General features: G+C 35.9%; 1 protein-coding gene across 2 annotated transcripts in view; it reads left to right on the top strand.

Moving 5' to 3' along the window:
• The window catches only part of SCYL2 (SCY1 like pseudokinase 2), a 40,865-nt gene that overhangs the window by 8,253 nt on the left and 16,492 nt on the right, over positions 1–16,120 (top strand). The window contains exons 3-9 of one of the 2 annotated variants that reach the window (XM_063322720.1): positions 4,424–4,581; positions 8,616–8,760; positions 9,350–9,499; positions 10,112–10,333; positions 11,138–11,254; positions 13,510–13,635; positions 15,018–15,194. In XM_063322720.1, the coding sequence (XP_063178790.1) occupies positions 4,424–4,581; positions 8,616–8,760; positions 9,350–9,499; positions 10,112–10,333; positions 11,138–11,254; positions 13,510–13,635; positions 15,018–15,194 (1,095 nt within the window). The remainder of the gene's footprint in view (positions 1–4,423; positions 4,582–8,615; positions 8,761–9,349; positions 9,500–10,111; positions 10,334–11,137; positions 11,255–13,509; positions 13,636–15,017; positions 15,195–16,120) is intronic. The other variant, XM_063322721.1, reaches the window with a different exon arrangement.

The following is a 16,120-nucleotide window of genomic DNA, read 5'->3' as shown; positions in this document are numbered from 1 at the left end:
TGTCAGTGCATATGGGTAAAATAGGGAACAAAAACGAAAGGGAAAACAAACAAAGTTTCTAAAATCAAGCACTCTGACTGCTACCTTAAAATTTCCTTTGCTTTTACGTTCATGACTTAGTCTTTAACATGATCACATTTAATTTTTTTTGAGATCGCTACATCATTCAGTTCACGGGATAGGTAGTTATTAAATATTTCAGGGTTTTTTTTTATTGCTTGTTGTTCTGTGCTTAGTCTCTTGGATTATTACTCCACACTATTCAAATAGTGCTTGAATGTTTTACAGGTATTGTTAACATGTTTTCTCAGTATGCAATGAGATGAATAGGAAGAGGTATTGCTGTTCCATTATCATGATGTTTCCGCAGCTTTTAGAGTCTTTAATTTAGAAATACTTTCTAGTTTTATTTGCATCTTTTTTGGCACGCAAGCCTAGTGTGTTTCTGAATTCTGACAGTCCTTTCAGGGGCAGGAGAGAAAACATGATATGCCTTGGTTGCCTTTTTCTGGTTAGGGAGAATTAATTTTCTGTCTCTCTCTTCCCCGCCCCTCCCCCCCCCCAACTTTTTTTTTCTTCTTAGGAGTTGCATTGGCTAAGATAGGAGCAGGATTTTTGCATTCTCTGGTTTATAAGGTATTTACGTGGGTAAATAAGGACATGTGTTTAAACTGTCAGTGTGTATTTCATAAGGAATGCAGAATTGTAAATGGACTTGAAGGATGTGGTGGGTTGACCCCAACCAGCAACCAAGCACCCACACAGCTACTTCCTCACTTCCCCACCCTCAGCAGGATGGAGGCAGAAAATAGGAAGACGAAAAGCAAGAAAACTCATAGGTCAAGACCTGGACGACTTAGTAGGTGAAGGAAGAGGGGGAAAAAACAAGCAAAGCAAAGGAAATTGCTCACCACGTCCCACAGGTAGACTGAAGGTCAAGCTAGTCTCCAAACAACAGCCACCTTGGAAGCCAAAACCCCTTTCTTCTTCTGTCACTAAGTGTGATGTTATATGATACGGAATAGCCCTTTGGCAGTTCAGGTTGGCTGTCCCAGCCATGTCACATCCCAATCTCCTGCCTACCCACAGCCTACTCACTGTGGGGGCAGAGTGGGAAAAAGAGAAAGCCTTGTCCCTGTGCAAGGACTGTTCAGCAATAGCCAAAACATTGCTGTGTTAGCAATACTGTTTTAGCCATGAATCTAAAAGGTAGCACCATATGGGATACTGTGAAGAAAGCTAACTCCATCTCAGTCAGACCCGATACAAAGGAAAACTGCATAAAGAAACTGGCAAAAGGAAATTGGGGCATTTAGTGATTAAAACTACAAGGATAAAAAAACCTTTATGAAGGGGTATATTAGTGAATACCAGGTTTCTGGGGCAATGGTCAACGGGATTCCCCTGAAATACCCAAGCACGATCAAAGAGAACTGATTTACACTTTTCAGTGTCTAAAAGTGTTCTAGATAAGTTAATATGATTATAGCCCAGTCAAACCATGTCCTATGTCTTGCATGTTGTGGACAATGCTTACTCCTGTTTGCAGAGGTGACCTTTTAATTCCTTGGCAAAGGCATTATAGAACTAAAACACTGACCTTTTCAGTGATTCATGTTAAAAATTCTAAATTCTTGTCAGTAACAACAGATATTTTCTTGAAGGTCTTCATCCTGGCAAATATTTACACTGTACGCTTCATAACATAACGTCTGTCTCAGTGTCATCACTCAGCTTTACCTAGCACCACTTTGAAGTAAAGCACTTGGCTTAAGCATGTGGGAGGTGAGACGGAAGGTGCAGACTATTTCATGTTTGTGTAGAGAACTGAGATTTAAACTTAAAGTGTCTAGTCTAGTCCCCCACATACTTGACCATGCTTCCTAACCCAGGTAGTAACGTTACCAGTATACTGTGTTGAGACAAGAGCATGTTGAGCAAGGTGTGCATGCTTCCTATTACATAATGAATGAAAATTTGAGTCATTTTGGCTCTACTTTTTCTCTTTCTTTGTGGAGAGTAGTCATATTTTTTTAATATATTTCATTCTTTTTATGTTAAATTTATTTTTGTATCACAAAGTTGGAATTACGACACAACTGCAGAATTAAAAGACAAGTAGTTATCTAGAGGAGGAAGCTACTCTTCCTTCAAACCTATGAAGTGGAAAAAAAAAAAAAAAACAACAAAGAGGAAGCTCCCCTAGAGCTTTCTGTGGAAAAAAGTAGTAGCTATGTAAAGCCTTTGCAAGCTTTCATCTCAGGAAGCTTCCATGAGAGTAATTTCAGGGAATGGAATGCCTGTCAGCTACAGTCAGTAGCCCTCCTTTTTGGGGTTGAATATCAGTTCTTGTAAAACAGAAAAGGAAAAACAGAAATAATGTGTTTATAGCCAAAACACATGGGTTATTTGGTTCACGCAGCATAAACCCATGAGCATTTTTAAATGTTTCCAAGCGTACTATATGGTTTCAGTAATTTTTGTGCATTGAGCTTGTGTTCTATGGCCCATGACTCAGCTATCTCTTCATTCTTCTGTACAGTAATATCTGGTGACTTATGGGGGTTAAGATACTAAATTGCTGATATGGCATTCTGCATATAAAAATCAATGTTGATTATGGAATTGAATTTCAGAATAGCATATTTTAAATTATTAATATCAGAACATTTAACATTTTAGTGTCCCTGAGTAGACAGAGAAGGCTCTATGTTTTCTTGTATCAGATGTGTTACATGAAGATAAAGGTATTGAAAGGAAGTTGTCGGCTCAAATTATTTTGATTCTTTACGCTCCACAATAACTAAGTCTACAAAATCAATGCAATAGTAATCATTTTCATACCTAGAATACTACAATTTCACATACATACTTCTATGTAAGCAGATTTTGGATATGTAAAAGTTCTGTCAAACTTCACGCAAACCATGCAGGATTACAGCAAGGACTAATAGAACTTATTAATAGCCATCATAAAACATTCAAACCATAGCTGGTGTCCCATACTATCTGATTTAAATATTTACTTTTGATTCTTTTGAATTGTCATTAAACAGCAGTGCTTTCAGAAGTGCTGTATTAGTTTAAAATTTTGTTGTTGGTCACGTACTGCTCAATACATTCACACTTTGTACTGGAAAATGTGTATTTTTTAAATAGTGGGTATAGTGTATGTCTTCAGTCCCCTGTTATTGGTTCCTCCCTGCCTTGTGTCAATGTTTAGTCCATCACACTTAAGAGTTGGAGCAGGGAGCTGGTAGGAATAGAAGCAGGAAGAGTGTACTTAGTTGAATTAGTTATAGACGTTCACCTGCTAATGGCTTAATGAAACAGGCACCAGCTAAAAAATATAAGCCAATTTTTTGTGTATTGGACTGAATTTCTTTTTTATATAGCCTATTTCTAGAAGTGGTTTGGTTTTTGGGTTTTTTTGTTGTTTGTTTTTTTTTTTTTTTTTTTTTTAAGTCGGTAATATTCCTGTGAGATTTTAATTAGAATAATGGTTATAAAATGTGCAGTACAAGAGCACAGACTTCCTTTTGGGACTGAAAACTGTATTTTCTATTATTTTCTATTGCTTTCTAACCTTTATTATTATTCATAATGCTGTTGCAGGAGTATAAGAAAGTCTCTCTGTTTCATGGTAAAGTTTTTAATTCCTTTTTTCTTCAGTTGATTTGTCTTTATTGGCTTCCAAGGTGATGATGTAATCTAATTTTTTATTACACATCCACCACTGTAATTTCAAAGTTTCATATAAATTTCTTAATTTTATCCTAATCCACTTGCAGAGGTTGGTTGGAAGAACTATTTTCTCTGGTTTTGACCTCTACCGCATTTCTGGGACTTTTTTTTACACATGCTAAGCGTTAAAAAATTCTTAAATGTTTTATCATGTGAATGGTCTGATCGGATTAACTGATTACTGTGACTATAAATTATCTCTCATGAATGCCTGGTTTAATATAGATTGTACTGGTTTGGAGCAGAATGCTTGAAACAGGGTCTGGTTTAATAAGGTACCACTTGATATATATAATGCCAAATGAATGGATGTGTGCTCAGAATATTTTAATTGTTCACAGTTGAATATAAATGCTTTCATCTACTTGAAATCAAGCTGATTTCTGTCCCGTGGATCCGCTGCTTTGTCACTGTGTAGATAGTGGTTATAGTTTACATATTACTGTTTGTAAGCTAAGGAGCAGTAGTACCTTAACTCTTAAAATATATATTCAGAGTTGATATACAGTAGCCTGTATGATTATGACTGGACAAAGTAAGGACAATATGTATATATACACGTACGTTGAAATACTTACTGCATTGTTGATTCAAAAAAATGTGTGTGTTTATGTAATTGTATATAGGCTTGTTTTTTCGCTGTGTTATATACACAGAGAATTTTGTTGCTTATTTCTAGGAAGTGGCTGTTTTTGTCTTTGATAAGAAGCTAATAGACAAGTATCAAAAATTTGAAAAGGATCAGATTATTGATTCTTTAAAACGAGGTGTTCAACAGCTAACCAGGCTTCGACACCCTCGACTACTTACAGTTCAACATCCATTGGAAGAATCCAGGTGAGCTGTAGTAAAGTTGAGAACAGACTTTCTTAGCCATTGTTTTGTTATTGGACGTAAAATATCTGAAACATTCAACACATAGATCTGTTGAGACTGAAATTTACTGTATTTACTTGTGTGAGAATAGTATTCACCGCACCCTCAGATTTATTTCTTTTCTTCCCCCCCCCCCCCCCCCCCCAAGCCGTAGCATGCATTTCTGGTGTGAATCTAGTGAATCTAATTAATAATATATTGCATGATCTTAGTCCAGTTGCAGCTATAAGGCTGCACGTCACCCTTAGAGCATGAAAATGTTATAGTTCAATTAATTTTGCTTTTAAAGAACTCTCTTAAAAATTGTTTCCTTTGAAAAGGTTGTTCATACATTTATTCCGTTTGTGAGATGTATGTACTTACGGCATGTGAGAGTGGAGATTTTTGGTGTATGTTTTGTGTCCATGTATATGTTTAAAAGGTCCTCAGGTGCCAGTCGAGGGAGAAAAAATTCAGTGTGTTTTGGTAGTGCTTGCTTGATTTATGTAGGGTTGTCACTAGGCACAATAATGGATTAGTCTTACAGCTTTATTGTTCAACTGTAGTGACAACAGCACACTAAAATCTAACAAATGAAATGAAGGTTTCCTGTTCAAATAGAATGCTGATCCTACTGAGGAAGATCTTGAAGGTTTTAGAGTTTGTTTGGTTTTTTTTTCAAAGTAGTTTTTCTAAATGGCAGCCTGGTAAAGATTCATGTACATTACCTTTCAAACTTCTACATTCTTGATTGTGTCTGTTAACCTATATTCTTCCAAATATACCGGCCTCTAGGAGCTGAGAATGCTGTAGGAATGCTTCTTCATCTTTGCGATGCCTACTTTAGGAAAGATCTCTTGGATTAAATGACACTTGCATATTCATATATATATCTTTCCTCTAGTACTAAACATGTTTTGCATTAACAAGGGTTCAAAGCTGTCATTGCCCCTGTGGTTCAGTATGTCCGTCACAAAACCCCAAGGAAGATTAATTAGGTAGTTGAAGGCAGCCCGCAGTACTCTACAACAGTAAATAAACTATTACATGCCAAAGGGCCTAGGGTCATCTCAGTCATAGAGTATGCAAGTGAATCCCAGAGTACATCCCAGGCTTCTTCCTAAAATTGTCACAGTATTTCAGTTGACTCAGGAACTGCATCTGTAATTATTTTTTCCCTGAATTCTCTACTTCTGAAGAAAAAGCTAAGTTTCATACCTTGGAGTTTTAATAAATCTTTGGTGTTATTCTTGTGAAGAATTTAAGCCTTTCGAGTAAAATTAACAGTGTAGTTATGTCAGATTTCTTGTTTGTGAGCTTTTAGTAATGCCCTATGCTTTGCTCCAGTTGTTGTTCTCTCCATACTCAGCATATTTAGCTACTGGTAGAAACAGCAGTAGCAAAAAACCTGTCCAGTTGCTTGCTGTGCCAGAAACCGATGTAACGGTTTTTGGCGGGGGTTCATACAAACAAAAGTTTGCTTGGAATATTTGCGTGTGTCACCTTGTGCAAGCAGGCTGTAAGATTTTTTTTTCAGAATTGCAGGGCTTTCCAGAGTGCTTGTTCTTGAAGAGATCTATCACGAGCTCCTTCTGGCTAGACTGTACCTTGTCTTTTTATGTGCCTCCAAAGTAACATACAGTTGTGTTGAACTGCTTGTGAGTCACCCTTTATTCCTCCCTTGGGGGACAAAGGGATACTCGATGTACCTGCGCAGCTGAAGTAGATGTAGAAAGAAAGGCCGTACCTTTCTAACCCTAGCATTTAGGTAGCTTTCCCACTCATAATAGAATGTTTCTACTCCAAATAACTGGTATTAAATATAATTGTATTTAATAGAAATATAGATATTAACATGTATACATTTTTACATGCATTACATGCATTTACATGCATTACATATAATGAAAAACTATTTATTTATACTTAATATTTAATTTAAATAGGATATATTTACTTACAACTGGTCTTGAATTCCAGTACCAGCACAGATGAGCAATATTATTATATATTTAACTTGTTATTGGAGAAAAGGATAAAAAAGCCGAACTATAAGTTCACTCATAATGTCATTACTACCCATTAAAAATAGTGTGAAGAGTCCCAGCTACCTAATTTACTAGACATTCTATCTGTTGCAGTTTTTCCCAAAGCATATGCGATTTTGGCCATCACTTTTAACTCGTTTTCTTTTTATTGGGTTACTCTGGATGTCATTTTGATATTATTCAGGGAGCTGTTAAAGAAGCTGCACTGTATGCCAGACACCAGCTTCTGCAATATTCAATTGCTGTAGTAAGATTTGCCCCATCCTTCCATTACGCTGGTTTGGGTCCTTATTTAATTAGCTCCTAAAGTAAAAAATAAACAGCCATCTTTTTATTTCTTCAAAACAGCAGCAATCAGAGAGTTTATGTTATGAAAACCACTGAATAACTGTTCCCTAAGTGTTTTCCATCATCTGTACCTTAACCGTAACTAAATGTATAAGCTGTATGGTAGAAGTCAGATTGAAAATGAAGGACTTTGTCTTTCTGTGCTCTGATTCTTCTTTGTGATTACTACAGAAACGAGTTTTATAGCCCGAGTTGTGTTAATAGAAACAAGAAAGGGATGGCATTAACAGAGTGGTAGGGAGGAAACCAAGCAAAGAAGTTCTGTCATGTTGTCTGACGCTTAGGATTCAATGTATTTTATTTTTCAGTTGTTTTTCCATCAGAGAGGCAATAGACAGAACTGAAGTAAAACTAAAATCTGGATGAGTAATAAGAGGTTTGCATGTTTCATCAGCCTTATTTCACTTCAAAGAGCAAGCTTGTTAATTACTGAGATACATAAAAATGATGTGGTAGACTCATTCTGAGGCATTGTGTCTTCTATAATATTTTTATGGAATGAAAAAGAAGTTAGGCTTCTGTCTTCTTGCCTATAACTTTATATTAAAAAATGTATCTTTATAAAGATCTAAAAAAACCTTTATAAAGATTTATATATAATATACCCGAACCATTCTCTGATTCTGATTACTGTTACTCAGTCTCAGTTTTCTATGTTCATACTGTTACAGTATTTAGTGTTCTCATAAATTAATCCTTAAACCAGGTATGTGTGCTACCAAACATGTAATGCCTTCCCCAAAAAAACTTTAAAACAATTAAGAAGTGAGGTGCGATGACTGTCCAGGGCCTCCAATGCAATGCAGACCAGTATGAAGAATGTGGATATAAAGAATGACTCTGTGTGTGTGTTACATGAAGTACATGAAGCTGAGACATACATTGTTTTCAGGCCTTTGGAATTTGAAAGTTTGAAGCACAGTGTTAACAACCAGTCCTTTTTACGTGCAGAAGTTTGCTTCATCTGTGCTTTTCAAACACCGCTAACACAAAAATGCATAAACAAGACCTGTATTGTTTCATGAAGAAAACAATAGATAAAATAATTTAGAAAACAGTCACTTCACATGCAAGCTGCAGTTTGTGCAACAAGCATGTTTGTGTTTGCATCTCTTTTCTATTAATTTGCAAAATAAAAGACTATTCAGGTGCTGCCTTACATTTTATTATTTTTGTTTCTGATCATTGTCTGACCACATTAAGTATTGCTTCAGTCAGGGACGTGTCAGTTTTAGGCACAGCTAAAAGCCTGATTTTACAAGTTTTAATAATATTAAGAGTTATTTGATTTTCCTAGATCAGGACAAGAAAAGCATTGTTTTGTTAAAACTTTTTACAAAGCATTGTGTGCATCATTAGTGATGTACGTAAATGTTAGAGAATAAAATAACTTAGGCTGGTTTCTATATTCTAATATTTTTTGAATACTTCAGATATTTATATATTTCTCTCCAGTATAATATTACTTAGAAGGATTCAAAACCTGAAATATAACATGTCTTTAGGTAGCACCAAGTGCTCTGGTAACGTACAATATGATGTTTATATGGTGCTTTATTTGCAGTCAAGAGATTTATTACATTTATTTACACGAAATGTTTTTATGTATTTCCTCTATAGGGATTGCTTGGCATTTTGTACAGAACCAGTCTGTGCAAGTTTAGCTAATGTTCTTGGAAGCTGGGACAACCTACCTTCTCCTTTACCATCTGACATTAAAGAATACAAACTTTATGATGTGGAGACCAAATACGGTTTGCTTCAGGTATGACACAGGTTGTCCATGTCATTTTCTTGTGCTTTTAGTATTAATGGTTGTTTTATAAATTTGTAAACTGCCAAAGTTTTGTCTGCCTATAGCAAATCAAATAATTGGGAAGTGGGAGGTGATAGTGCCCTGATCACTGCAAGTACAAGAGAGGATCAACACTGGAGGCTCTAAGTTGCTACTCTTATTCTGATATGGAAAATATCGAAGAGAATGAATTTGTATTTTCCATATAAATGTCTGTGCTACAGTTGTCTCTCCTGTATGTGAATCTTCTCTTTACGTGCTGTAGAGGAACAGTAGCTCCCATGTTTTACTTGGTGAATATGTTGATCAACTTTGAGCATAATTTTTGTTCTTACGCTGTGATAGTTAATCAGCATTAGTAATCTCATCTGCTAATTACCTGTCTATGTTTAGTTTCCTTCATATATAATTTCAAAGACATTGCCTAAAATGATGGTGAAAAATTGTTTCTTAGTTAACTTAACAATTTAATTGTGACTACAAGAACAGAATTTTTGTAAATATCTTACAGGATATTTGGGGAAATATTTAACCTGAAATAATAATCTTTTATTAACAGGTTTCTGAAGGCTTGTCGTTTTTGCATAGCAGTGTGAAAATGGTCCATGGAAATGTTACTCCTGAAAATATAATTTTGAATAAGAGTGGAGCATGGAAAATTATGGGCTTTGATTTTTGTATCCAGTCAACAAATCCATCTGAACAGGAGGTAACAGATCTTTATATTTATCATCATTAAATTTTGAATTCAGATCTTTGTCTGAAACCAGTTTCATGACCTGGCATTTCAGTAGAGAATCTTTTATTTAATATTCACATCTATATTTTGTTGGCAGGTAGTTTGGACATACAGCACAGGCTGGATTGAAGGGCTGCCTTTGGTCATCACAGAAAAAGAGTCTGAGTTGGCTCAGTGGAGTCAAAATAGACTAGTGATGGTTTCAGACAGAGGCTGAAGCCTGTGACGCTTTTGCTTACCTGCATTTGGATGACATGCAAAGCTACCTAATTTAGTCTCTTGCATCCACTCAGTGTGTAGTTGCTGCCTCTTGAAATGAATCCCATCATAGTTCATGTTTCCCTCTTACAGCAGTGCTTTGATTTTACATTACACTTCCCATCTCTAATATTCAGACTTAACCGCATCAGCTAATCGCTCTAAGCTACAGACACAGATTCTTAACAGTTTTGCCTTACTCCATTTCTGCGTCATTCCTAATTGAACTTGAGTGGATTCATTATTTTTTGCTGCTTGACTTTAATATTTAAAATGCTCTTTAAAAATCCCTAATAAGTGTACTTTCTTTTACTTCTCTTGCAGCCAAAGTTCCCTTGTAAGGAATGGGATCCAAACTTGCCATCCTTGTGTCTTCCAAATCCTGAATATCTGGCACCAGAATATATTCTCTCTGTGAGCTGTGAGACAGCCAGTGATATGTACTCTCTAGGAGCTGTAATGTATGCAGTGTTTAATAAAGGGAAACCAATTTTTGAGGTCAACAAGCAGGATATATATAAAAGCTTTAGTAGACAGCTGGATCAGGTATGTGTTCTATTTGTGACTGTTATTCATTGATTATCATATTCGAAAAGTTGCCATTTTAAAATAGACTTAAATATTTAGAACACAATACCAGTGCTCCAACATAAACAATCCAATAATGGTATCTTACCTTGCACTTCATAAACTACAAATTTAATTTTTTACCCGATTTCTCTGTAAACCTGTTGAATGCTGGTCTTGTGGAATAAGTACTTTACCTGTTGGGGTGAACAATGTGAAACACAAGGCAGTAAATGACCTATGTAGGAGCACTGAAGATGGCTGAGTTTAGAGTGATTTGATCACTTTACATGCCCATTGGTATCCACTATTGGTATCAGCTATTTCACATTTTGTGGACTATGAATATTAACAGAAGAGGGTTACTTGGATCAGCTGATATCATGTACGTTCGTATGCAAGTTTCCGTGTCATAACTTGCTTTGTGTGCCCATTGCCTTAGTTGTTTGTACTGTATTTTAATGTGTGTAGACAACATCTCAGATAATAACTTGTACCTGTTTAAAAATTCTGAGTTTGTGTTCTCTGATAACATGAACGCAATGAGAAGCTGGAAATAGGGAAATGTGACCTGAAGCAGGCACAGGTACACTGTTGGGAGACGGCAAGACAGCTATGAGGGATCAGAAGCAAATGGGTTACAAAAGGGGTGAAGGGAGGGATATCAAAGGTGCGGGTAGAGAAACCATCAAAAGGTTGATGTATAGTCCTAATGTGTATTGGAAATAGTTAGATGCGTGATTTTGTGACTTCATGGTACGTGTGCTTAAATTACTTACGCAGCTGAGCCGTTTAAGCTCCAGTACTCTTCAGAGCATACCAGAGGAGGTGCGTGAACACGTGAAGCTACTCTTAAACGTAGCTCCAGCAGTCAGACCAGACGCAGATCAAATGACTAAGGTCAGTTCATGGAAAACACGGTAGCCGCAGGAAAGAGGGAAAATAGTGTTTGATTTGTAGAAACAATAGAGATATTTTAAAGTATCTTCCTGTTGATCATTTTAGTTGAAAAGTTGAATTTTTTTTAATTATTTTGGAAATAATGATGTTAGTTGATGCCAAAAATTGTCCTTACGCTGACCTGTATTAATATGGAAGAAGTGGGTGCTGAGACAGAATTTAGAATAATCATGCAATGCAACACTATTTTTTTTGTTTTCCAATACAGTTGGAAGTATTTTCTATGTTACGTTTTTACACAATTCAGTCTTTAAAACTATTGGAAGGTTTTTAAAGCCATAAAATGATAAGGGGCAATAAACATAAGGATTAACTTCTGGCTTATGATTTTTGGTGTATTCTTAAATATGCAGAAGAATAGTTTAAAATATATTCAGAGCTCACTTGCCATAATAAACCAAAAATTAATTGTTAAGTAGGATAATTTAAGTTTTAATTTGACAAACTCTTCCTGCACTTTTCTATCTGAAAGTAGAACTTAAAAGCATGATTCTTCCTCTGTCTTATACCCTAGTTTCTCATCTCTGATAGCCTTTCAAGTTCCTGCTTGTAGATTTACTTAGCTAAACAATTTTCTTCTTTTCCTGTCATATAAAAAGATCGTATGCAGAGAGAGAAATCAGTATCTTAAGAGTTGGAAGAAATAGGGAGTGAAGACGGGAGGGGGAACAGGTAATGGTTCTGCCAACATATATGCTGAAAGATGGGAAGGGAGGAAATTGGCAAATATTACTCAGGTTTCAACTCACTTGTCTGCAGGGCTACAACAAATAAATCTGTAAATGGTTGTAATAAGCAGTATGGTTTTATAGAGATGTTAAGTCTCTCTTGCCACAGCTGCACTGCAGACTGAATTGTAGCGTAGTGATGTTAGAGCTTTAGTTCTAAAACCAGTTTGTTATGGCCAGCATGACATGAGCTAACATGGAGCTTGACATGGGCAGGTTTACCTTGCTAGTTTTAACTAGTTTGTGTTAACCCGTGTAGAATTCCACGGTCACATACCTTTTGGTGTGCAATCTAGAAGACAGAATTTAAGCTGACAGTGCAGACTAGCTTCAGTTCTCTGCTGACGTGTTATTTTCTTCTGTATTGCACTACTCCAGTCAGCTTTTCTGATTCTATTTCCTCTTTGTTGCCCTACTCTTATCAGCTTCTCTTTCTGCCTTACAGCAGAGCTTCTTTAAATGCTTTTATATCCTTTCTTTTTGCACAAATTTTTCAACTGAAAATAAGTTTCTAAATTGTCTGAGAGACCGTGCTTTGTCTTTAACTGTTGCGAGCCCATGAGTTTTGATATATCCCTCCCTAAAAATGAGAGCTAGCAGGAAGGAGCAATCTTACCCCTGCAAGTTTTTGAATACAGGACTTTTCATTCCAGTCTCTCTAGGTCTGGGCTAGATGCTCTTCTCCTCTTTTAATTCATCTGCTAACTGAAAGTTGAATTTGGGGGGATGGATTTTTATATAAACAATCTTCTTATCATGCATTTTTATCAGTCTTTCATTAACGATGAAGCAGCTCTGTCAGTATTAATATGATATACCATGGCTATAGATGAAACCCCCTGGTATTTTTTGGGTGCCATCTTTATAAGCCTGGTCTACGTATATACATTGTTACACAATACTTAAGAAGACCTTTGCCCTGTTTGCTGAAGTAATGAAAACATGGGAGATCATGTGAGAAATTCTAATGGGTGGGATATACAAGGGTCTGAACATTGGAGAGAAATTTATATAATTACACATTTATTGCATGAATGCTTGTTGATTCATTATAAGTTTCCAGGGGTGGTAGCCAGATCTGGATGGTGTCGTAGGTAATTCTTTCTTGTAATATTAAGTAGTGTGGTTATTCTTAGGAGAACTTTTAATCAAGGTTTCTACTTTTCATTCCATTTTTTGTAGACAAACATTATTTCATCTACAATAAGTTAACTTAGATACACATAACATGCATGGGTTTCCTTAAAATGCTAGGAAAATTCTGTCTTAATAGTCAACCTTTATCTGTGAATATTATACTACTTAGTATGTAAAACTGTACTTTTCTAATTGTTAGTTGCAGGCGTGTTATTGTAAAGGTTTACTGTAGTGCATTGAGAAGGTAAATAGATGATTATATTATGGAATCTTTGTAACAGCGTCAATGTTGTCTCCCGCCAGATCACAAGCTTTTAATCTTATTTTTAGATACCATTCTTCGATGATGTAGGAGCAATGACGCTTCAGTATTTTGATTCATTATTTCAAAGGGATAACCTTCAGAAATCACAGTTTTTTAAAGGTCTACCAAAGGTTCTGCCAAAACTACCTAAGGTATGTCTGTATAATGTCTTGAAATAGTGAGTTTAAAACTATGTGAACATCTGTTAACATTCTGAATCTGGGAATGCTGGACTTTGTATACCGTAATAGACTGCCATGAGACTAAGAATATAGTAGTAGGAAAGAAGGGAAGGCTAGAAAATAATTGGTGTGGAAATCCTCCTCACTATCAATCATTCCTTAAACAGAAAATGGCAAATTGTGCTATCAGTATGTGTAAGGAGCCAGCATTTGCATGTCCTCTTGTAGTTCATCCCACTTTGAAAGGGAGTTGTCTTCTCTCCACTTACAAGGCTTTCCCTGTGTTTCCAGGTGTTATCATAGCTCTTTGAAGTCATCTTGCCACCTTTTCTTCCAATAAGATTCCTTCAAGTTTTTTTTATAACAAGGCAGTACTTTAATGTTGAATGATGCAAAACTTCCTTCCCTCAACAGACTCAGTGCTAGCAGTGCCCAGAAACCTCAAAGGCAAATGTCTGTCATTACACATTTTTCTGTGTAGTTAGACACTATGTCTAGACTGACTCCTTTTCCTAGCTCAGAGCTTCTGAACCATTGCATTAAATGTCTTTAGTTTTAATTCTATTTTGAACTACACAGTGCAAAAGTCAGACTTCATGTTTAATACTCTCTTCTTTTTAATTTAGTAATTTTTTCCTTTGATCAGAAATCAATGATGCTTTGAAGTTGGAAATAGATGGGATGTATTTCACCTAACTTTAGACAGCCACCGACTGACCTAATGATCTTTAGGGGATTCATTTTTTTTTTCTGTCTTGAAAGTACATTTTGTGAGGAAAGGGACTGCGCCCTTGAACTGTGTATTTCTCTTTATTGACATTAAAAGCATTTAAGGTTGTCTAACTCTACAGTAGACATCCACAATGTAAATATGTATTTTGTCAGCAGAATCCCATTTAGGGAACGTACCTGGAGTTTTACAGGGAGGTATAGCAGGATTATGTGTTTGTTAAGTGAGTGATGGGGTGTTGAAAAACTGATTTTTTTTTTTTTTTTGGGGGGGGGAGTGATGGAGGCTTTTTTAAGGGTCTTTTTAAAGAAAGCATATAGAATAAGGTTTTCAAAATTCATGTATGTGACTGAAAGTCCTACTTTCTGTACAGTTAATTGCTTTCTGTTGACCTTCACAGCTGTTGTAGTCTCCATTTACGTTTTCAGTGCAGAGAAATGTAAACAATGTAGCACAGTGCAAATTAGCTAAAGTATACTGTGAAAATAAGAATTAAAAATTGAAAATTGTCTATTTAATTTTTTGTAAATATCAAGTTAATACAAAAGCTGTTGAGCTGGCACAATAGTAACTGCAATGCAGTACAATGTGATGCATGCTTTTTTTTTTTTTCTTCTTTTAGCGTGTTATAATTCAGCGAATTTTGCCTTGCTTAACTTCTGAATTTGTGAATCCTGATATGGTACCCTTTGTCTTGCCTAACGTTCTCCTAATTGCTGAGGAATGCACCAAAGAAGAATATATCAGGCTCATTCTGCCTGATCTTGGTCCTGTTTTTAAGCAGCAAGAACCAATCCAGGTATGTTAATATTGTTCAGTTTACAGTTTTTCTCTTTGTTGTTTTTTGCTTGAAAAATGACTAATTGTTCTATTTCCCTTTTCCAGCTTCACACAGATTTCCCAACCTGCTCTCTAGTTGTCCGAGCAGTCAGTCTTGATTCATATGAAATCGATTTTTTCCAGGAAATTCACAAAACCTCTACTTCTGCTTTTTTAGATGGGTTTTGTGAGGGTATATTTGCATTTATAGATGAGATTAGACTAGCAAAAAAGGAAGCATTTGATTTACCATTCAGTTGTTCTTTCTGGTTGATTTTAGAAGGTGTATTTGTAAGCACTTTATTACTTACCTAGCCAACCTGAGGAGCGTTGTACAGTACAATATTTGCACATATTCTACCAGTAACTGAACCTATAATTTTTTTTTTCTTGTATCCAGATTGCTGATACTGCAGTCATGGGGTGGAGAAGTTGTTACTTTGATACTCCTTTAAAAGTACTGTTTATTGATGATAATAAAATATTGTTTATTTGAGGGCTGTGCACAGATTTGTGCCATTTGTTTTATTTTATTTGACAAATGTATTGTGTAAGTAAAATACGCTTTTTTTTTTCCTGTTGTTCACATGCATAAAAGTAGTAAGACATTATCATTACTGTAAAGGAACAAAACATTTGCATCCTTTTGTCAGCACCATGTGCATGATGATTCGTGAGACTTCTGTCACGAAGTTGGGCATTGTGCTTCCACAGGTAAAAAGGCAGCTATGCATTCCTTCTAGCGCACCTGGTTTTATGGCTGGATGCTCTTATTTCTCCACAGAGCACTTAAAGGGCAGGATAAACATAGGAATGAACAAGCAGACCTTTTATTTTTGGGTTTCGGAAAACCACATCGGAGAAGTCTCGTTATACTGGGGAGGGAGGAAAGGGGACAATTGTGTA

Source organism: Chroicocephalus ridibundus, chromosome 1 (assembly GCF_963924245.1).
Source record: "Chroicocephalus ridibundus chromosome 1, bChrRid1.1, whole genome shotgun sequence".
NCBI classification, from domain to species: Eukaryota; Metazoa; Chordata; class Aves; order Charadriiformes; family Laridae; genus Chroicocephalus; species Chroicocephalus ridibundus.
This window is presented reverse-complemented; position numbering and strand designations above follow the sequence as displayed.